At 37.0% G+C, this 7,331-nt stretch overlaps 2 protein-coding genes across 2 annotated transcripts; both read left to right on the plus strand.

Moving 5' to 3' along the window:
- Positions 1-628: 628 nt before the first annotated feature.
- On the plus strand, positions 629-1,790 carry LOC106326275 (F-box protein At4g11590-like). The gene has a single exon (XM_013764293.1). It carries the CDS (start codon positions 680-682, stop codon positions 1,757-1,759), a length of 1,080 nt encoding a protein of 359 aa, XP_013619747.1. The 5' UTR covers positions 629-679; the 3' UTR covers positions 1,760-1,790.
- Positions 1,791-4,348: 2,558 nt separating this feature from the next.
- On the plus strand, positions 4,349-5,229 carry LOC106323192 (glutathione S-transferase T3-like). Its single transcript, XM_013761347.1, has 2 exons — positions 4,349-4,728; positions 4,779-5,229. Exons 1-2 carry the CDS (start codon positions 4,349-4,351, stop codon positions 5,227-5,229), a joined length of 831 nt encoding a protein of 276 aa, XP_013616801.1.
- Positions 5,230-7,331: the final 2,102 nt, after the last annotated feature.

Here is a 7,331-nt window from a genome sequence, read left to right on the forward strand (position 1 = left end):
GTTAAAAATGTGTCTATATGTATTAAAGTTTTATTTCTCTAAAAATATACTTATCTTTTTCATATTAAGTGTCATTGTAGAAAATTTTTTTCGTTACAAAATAAGTGTTGTTTTCGACTTTCGATGCAAAATTTATTAATTTTATTCAGAAATTTATTTTTCTATTAGTTAAAATATAGTTAGGTGTATAGTTAATTGTGTTTTATATAGAAAATATACAAAATTAATTGTTTTCTTAATCTGTGTACACAAACCCAAAATGACACTTATAATGAAACAAATGGAGTATTTATTTAAGAAAAATTTTAAAAGTAAAAAAATTAAGGAACGATTTTGAAGATATATTTTATCATAATTATAAAATGCAACTGAAATATAAAATATAATTTTTAGAAACAAATGTTTTCTGGCAAAACATTTATAAGAATTAAGAAATAATATTTTCAATCGGTTATCTCTCGTCTACTTGGGTTAGATGGGCAAGCCCATTAACAATACTGTGGGCATGTTTAGGGTTTCTTTCAAAACGATTGGCTCCCTATTTATAGTTTTACTACGAGTAGACAGAGAGACGGACATTTAGGGTTTGGGAACAATCATGATGGTCACATGCAGCAAAAAGAAGAAATTGAAGAAGTGTAGAAAGAGTAACTCTGATGAAATCCCTCAACACCTAGTGATGGAGATTATCAGGAGATTGCCTGCGAAATCGGTAGCTAGGTTTCTTCTAGTATCCAAGTCATGGGCAAATCTCATCACCAATAGAGATTTCATCAAATCATTCGAGACCAGGTCTTGTTCGTCTCAGCCTCGTCTCCTAGTCTGTTTCATTGGTCGAACTAAACCATGTCAACGCCAATATTGCTACTTCTTCTTCTCGTCGTCTTCGTCATCAACGACTTTTCTGTCACGTGTTAAATGCCCCCGTGAAGATCCTGAATGCTTTCCCTGCCTTCCTCATTATGCTAACGGCTTGATGAGGCTTGGATATGGCGAAAAGAAACTCATATGTAACCCTAGTACCGGTAAGTCCATAGCTTTACCAAAGGTCAAAAACATCATGAGCGTCTCCAAAAGTTTGTTCGGGTATGATACAGTTAATGATGAGTACAAAATATTATGCATGACGAAAAAATCGCCTGACGGTATTAAACCCCATTCACGATATGAATATCAAGTACTCACATTGGGAGCTGATGAACAGTCTTCATGGAGAACAATAGAATGTAGCATTCCACACCGTTATTGCTGTAACGCTTATGTGTGCATAGATGGTGTTGTTTACTTTGTTGCTAAAACAGGCGCTGACTTGTGCTTGATGAAATTCGATTTGAGGTATGAAAAGTGGGATCTTCTTACTAGGCTATCCTCAGACATGTCACGTCTAGGTGAGGATTGCACTCTGATAAACTATGAGGGGAAAGTAGCCATAACCACTACTAACACCAGCGGAGATACCTTTAATGTGTGGGTTATAGATCAGGCTGCTCGAGAACCTGGATGGTTGAAGAAAAGTTTTAGTATTGAATCTTGGAAATTTTTATCTAAGTTAAGCATATATGGCTCTACTCACACGGGTGAGTTTATTTTGGCACCAAGGTACTATTCGCATGACTTTAGTGTTATACTTTACAATCCCAACACGAATGGTTTGAGAAAAATTAAGGTTGATGTAAAGGGAAGCGATGAGTTCAAGCATGGTCGGCGTATGAGAACAATGGTTTTTTCGGAGTACTTTCAGAGTATTAGGCTGTTGTAGGAGAGACAGTTTTCATACTTTGCGTTTATTTGCGTTGATTAGACTTTTTTTCTGAATATGTTATACTCTTTTTTAATTCCATAAACTAGTTTGATTCGTCTGCCTGCTAGTCTCCTAAATCTCAAGTTTTTATATATAGTTTTATACGAGCATGCTCGATAGCTAATACCAACACAACATAAAACGAATACAACTGCGCAGTTGTATTCGTTTTATGTTGTGTTGGTATTAGCTATCGTTTATGCCCTACCTTAATAAAACATACAATATATGTTTCATTGTTAATTATTTGGTACTTTATACTGTTTAGTGTTTTTCGTAAATAATTTATGTTTACTTAAGTAAATTATAAGCAATATGCTTACCGAAATTCAAATATGGCTTCAACCAAAACAATAATAGAGTATGATATGAGTAAGATGTATAAGCATGATGTATCGACATGAATTATGTTTTCATGTCTTTATAATATAAGTAATAAACAGGGCCGGATCTGAAAATATGGAGGCCTTAAACATTTCTTAAGAACATTTATAAAAAAAAAAAATTGTGATGATTTGGAGGCTTTTACCCATATAAAAATTCTCTAAAATTTTTAGGGGTCTAAGACCAATGTTTCAATGGGCTTGGCCCAGATCCGGCCTAGATAAAACCTGTTTGATAATTTTCTATCTTCAAGTTCTATCATTTGAACTTACAATCTCGCATCAAATCTATTAATTCAAGCAATATGAGCTATGAAAAATCAAAACAGAAAGAAAATAGTTGCTGAATTATGTTGCTACATGGGGTCGAAGATGTTGCGATCGAGCTGGATGATATTGTATTTTGACGTCGGAAATGTTGGATCTTTTTACTAATTTACCCGCCGACGTTGACGAAGCTCTAATCCGGGTTCTTAATTTGGGGTTCTTAACTCATGATTTAATATTTTTTTGTTTTTTTTTTACATTTTTCGGCTAAGAACCAGCTCTTAGAGCAATATTATCGCGGTCTAAGTACCGCGTCCTTAACATTATTGGGTCGAAAAGAAAATCAAAAAGACCGAATTATATTTGGGATGTTTCTTAGTTAAGATGTGCTGGTGGTCGTCCTTAGGAGGCACGTGTCAGGTTGGGAATGGCCGATGATTTTTAGGGCAAAATAGAATTGAATCTGTCTTTCAGTTTGTGTGTGTCGGTTATCTCGCGAGGGCGATTGAGAAGGCAATTGACAGTGCGATTCTCTCTCGACGACGGATCTCTCTCCACGGCGATTCTCTCGTGACGTCGCTTCTCACTCGCCAGGGCTTCTGTCTCGTCGGCGCTTCGGTCTCAACGGTTCTCCTCTCCTTGATTTCGAAAGCAGTACAGAGGATCTGTTGTCACTCTCGACGGCGGATCTCACTCCACGGCGATTCTCTCGCGACGTCGCTTCTCTCTCGCTGGGGCTTCTGTCTCGACGGCGCTTCGGTCTCGACGGCGCTTCGGTCTCGACGGCGCTTCGGTCTCGACGGTTCTCCTCTCCTTGATTTCGAACGCAATACAGAGGATCTGTTGTCTCACCGACAGCGTTTTACTGAATACGAAGGGGAAGAAGGTATGTGTTCCTCCACCGTATTGAGTATTTGTATCTATTTTGTTGTCGTTGTCGATCTACTTCCTTGGATGAGGATTTTTTTGTCGTTGTAAATATAGGGTTTTCAAAATTTTGAATCGTCTTTGTGATGTGTGTTGATATTTGGTTATGATTGCCGTGTCTGATTATCTGTTTGGTGTTTGTGTAAAATATAGTGAAAACTAGTGTAGCTTAGGATTTTGAAAATATATTATCGACTTTCTAGTCTGTGAGAGAGTATGGTGAAGTTGTAAAATATATTGTTCTGTGTGATTATTTGTGGTATATTGTTTACAAAATCATTACTTATTTGATGAAACTGATATCTGTTTTTTCATTTGATTGTGAGTCTGCTATTAGGTGAGGTTCGTTTGGCTCTCAATAACCCGGATAATTAACAAGTCAAAGAAGAACAACCATTTAGTCGAAAGTACAAGGTAATTCACTTTCACTTGAACTCCAATAGTTGTTACTAGTAGCTCCACTTAATGAATTGATAAGTCGGTTTGAAAACGAGTAGGCATGAACTCTGATTAGACTTTGGTAGGCATGGTTGGTTGTGTAACTTCATGCACTTGTAAAGGTTGGTTGTGTAAATGTGTAGTAACTCTGATTAGACTTTGATAGGCATGAACTCTAATTTCATAGATGTAATCTTGTATGTATAGTTTAGTTTGTTTGCAACCAAATCCTGTCTTATTTGATGTAGTGAGATGATAATCTAGTTTGTTTGCAACCAAATCCTGTTTTATTTTAATGGAAAGTAAGTGAATTGAATCGTATAGTATGATTGACGAGATGTGTAATAACTCTGATTTGACTTTTGTAGTTTATGGTTAGGTCATTATGGTTGCTACTTATTACAGTTCCTATTAAACACCAACCATCCCTCAAGCTATCCTTCAATCTCCATCATCTTCTTTCTCTCTTCTCTCGTAAAACCCGAAACAATTTCCCTTTCTCTTCTATAATCCCTTCTCTCTTCTTAGTGCTATGGCTTCAAGGATTCCATATAGCCAGTTTTCTGGCTATTTAGGTCTTCTTAACAGTGAACACGAAAGTGTTCTCAATGGAAACTTTCCTTATGAGAGTTTTCATTCTGGAGTATCAGAAATCCCTCCTTTCAGTTCACAACAGTCTGAGGCTCCAACTCCACCTGAAGACACACCCGCGGAGCGTGGGAAGAGACAGAAATGGACACCAGCTGATGATGAGGTGCTAATCAGTGCCTGGCTTAACACATCCAAGAATGCTATTGTCGGCAATGAACAAAAGTTACAGAACTTCTGGAAAAGAGTTGGTGAATACTTCGCTGCAAGTCCTCATGGTACAGACGGTGGTGCAAAGATGGAGCATAAACATTTGAAGCAGCGGTGGCACACAATAAATGATCTAACCAACAAGTTCTGTCGCGCATATGCAGCCGCAGAGAGACAAATTGCAGTGGTCAAAACGACAATGATGTTCTCAAGGTGGCTCACGACATCTTCTACTCTGATCACAAGATCAAGTTTAACCTTGAGCATGCATGGTGTGTGTTGAGGTATGACCAGAAATGGCTTAACCTTAACCCTCCTAAGGCTAGTGGGAGTTCAAAGAGAAAAGATTGTGTCGAAGGTTCCCAAGCATCTGTCAATGTTGGTGATAATGAGACCCGCCCTGAAGGTATCAAGGCTGCAAAAGCAAGAAGGAATACAACTCAAGGGAAGACTGTTGATGAGTATAAGAGCATTTGGGAAATGAAGAAGGAGGATTTAACGATGAAGGAAAAGCTGTCTAAGCTAGCCATACTAGACGCTCTCCTTGCAAAAAAAAATCAACTCAGTGAGGCTGAAGAAATTGTGAAGAATAAGCTCCTGGCCCAGTATTTCTGAAACAATAATGTCCTAATTAGCTTTTCTGCAAAATCATTACTTATTTGATGAAACTGATATCTGTTTTTTCGTTTGATTGTGAGTCTGCTATTAGGTGAGGTTCGTTTGGCCCTCAATAACCCGGATAATTAACAAGTCAAAGAAGAAGAACCATTTCGTCGAAAGTACAAGGTAATTCACTTTCACTTGAACTCCAATAGTTGTTACTAGTAGCTGAACATGGGACATGACTATAGCTATAGCCAGCTTTCTGAATCAGAGGAGTATGGTGGGGAGACAGCTGACAGTATCTACAGCGAGACAGAAGATCTTATACGTCGAGACCAAGCTGAGATAAGGTACAATTATGGTGAGCCGGTTCAGTATCCTCCTCAACCCAAGGTTGAGTTTGAATTTCCGCAGACATGCTATTGTGGTAGTCAACCTGTTCTAGCCACATCTTACACTAGAAATGATCCGGGAAGAAAATATTACACTTGTGATAATGTTGATGATGGAGAGTGCCATGTATGAAAATGGTGGGATGTGGCGGTTATGGAGGAGATGAGATCCATGGATATACACACGCTTCAATTGGCTGAAAAGGTAGAAGCTCTAGCCTTGTTGAGTGACTATGAGACTCAGCAGAAACTGGATACGGTAGAGAAGATGGTGTGTGAGTTAGCTAAGAAGAAATCAAGGTTTACCAATGGCTTTGAATACTTGGTTGGTGTACTGGTTATCGTATTAGTTTTAATAGGAATGCTTCTCATGTTTAAGTAAATCAAATGAGTTATGGTTTTAGTTTCATGTGTAATTTGTAATGGATTTGTACTCTTTCTCGGCTTTGAACTCTTTGAAGTCTTTCTCGGCTTTGTGTAATTTGAACTCATGTTAACTCATGAGTAATTTGTGTCGGATTTGAACTCATGTGTAATTTGTAATGGATTTGAACTCTTTCTATGTCTTATGTTTCATGTGTAATGAATCGGATGTCTTAATGAACTCTTATGTCTAATGTTAAAGGTGTAAATGAACTCTTATGTCTTATGTTAGAAGTGTAATGAAAGATGAACATGTCTTTCTCGTTTCCTGGTAGTAAAAATAACCAAAATATCACAGGCTACTCAAGACTCACATGCTATTTACATGAGTTGTTTGTTTGTTAGTATGACAAGATGTACTATAGTATCAAAAGATGTACTCAAGAGTCACATGGGTTGTTTGTTTCTTCCACAAGAAAACAAGATGTATACTTCAAATATCACAAGATACATTTTTTAGTTTCTATAAATACTTCATCATCTTCTCTCATAACATATATTCAAATCATCACTCGTATGCTCACTTTAAATACATTTGCTTTCATTTAAAATTTTAAATGGTTTCTTCTTCCCATTATCATTACCACAAAGATGATGATGAGGATTTTGATAACATATTTGATGATTTTTTGGAAAACCCTGATCTTTTTCCAGAACCAAAAGAGCAAAAAAACGTATTTTTATCGAGAGAAACCGAGAAATTGAAGAAAAAATAAATACAAAAAATAATATCTCAATTAGAGAAACTGTATCTTCTCAGTTACAGCTGCAAGTTTGAAGTTCTGCTTCTTTTTGAGGGAGCTTCAACGCTTTGTAGTGTTGAGTTCTTGAAACCTTGGAGTGCTGACCATCCAACATACTCTCACAATTTATTCCGGCGACGGTTTCGAATGAACAAACTATTGTTCTTGAGTATTGTCAATCGTCTCTCTACAGAAGTAGAGTATTTTCGACCAACAGAAGATGCAGTCGGACGGTCGAGTCTATCTCCGCTCCAGAAATGTACCGCAACAATTCGTCAATTGGCGTATGATGGTGGAGCTGATACAGTTGACGAATATGTACGACTTGGTGAAACAACAGCTCGAAAATGTTTTTTTCGCTCTTTTGGTTCTGGAAAAAGATCAGGATTTTCCAAAAAATCATCAAATATGTTATCAAAATCATCATCATCATCTTTGTGGTAATGATAATGGGAAGAAGAAGCCATTTAAAATTTTAAAAGAAAGAAAATGTATTTAAAGTGAGCATACGAGTGATGATTTGAATATATGTTATGAGAGAAGATGATGAAGTATT

The sequence above is a fragment of the Brassica oleracea genome, chromosome C2 (genome assembly GCF_000695525.1).
Source record: "Brassica oleracea var. oleracea cultivar TO1000 chromosome C2, BOL, whole genome shotgun sequence".
Lineage (NCBI taxonomy): Eukaryota > Viridiplantae > Streptophyta > Magnoliopsida > Brassicales > Brassicaceae > Brassica > Brassica oleracea.

Bases quoted from the DNA above. Each gene is read 5' to 3' on its own strand.
- LOC106326275 (XM_013764293.1), top strand. From the start codon at position 680: ATGGAGATTATCAGGAGATTGCCTGCGAAATCGGTAGCTAGGTTTCTT.
- LOC106323192 (XM_013761347.1), top strand. From the start codon at position 4,349: ATGGCTTCAAGGATTCCATATAGCCAGTTTTCTGGCTATTTAGGTCTT. The intron at 4,729-4,778 runs GTGGCACACAAT...GCGCATATGCAG, and splicing joins CATAAACATTTGAAGCAGCG to CCGCAGAGAGACAAATTGCA.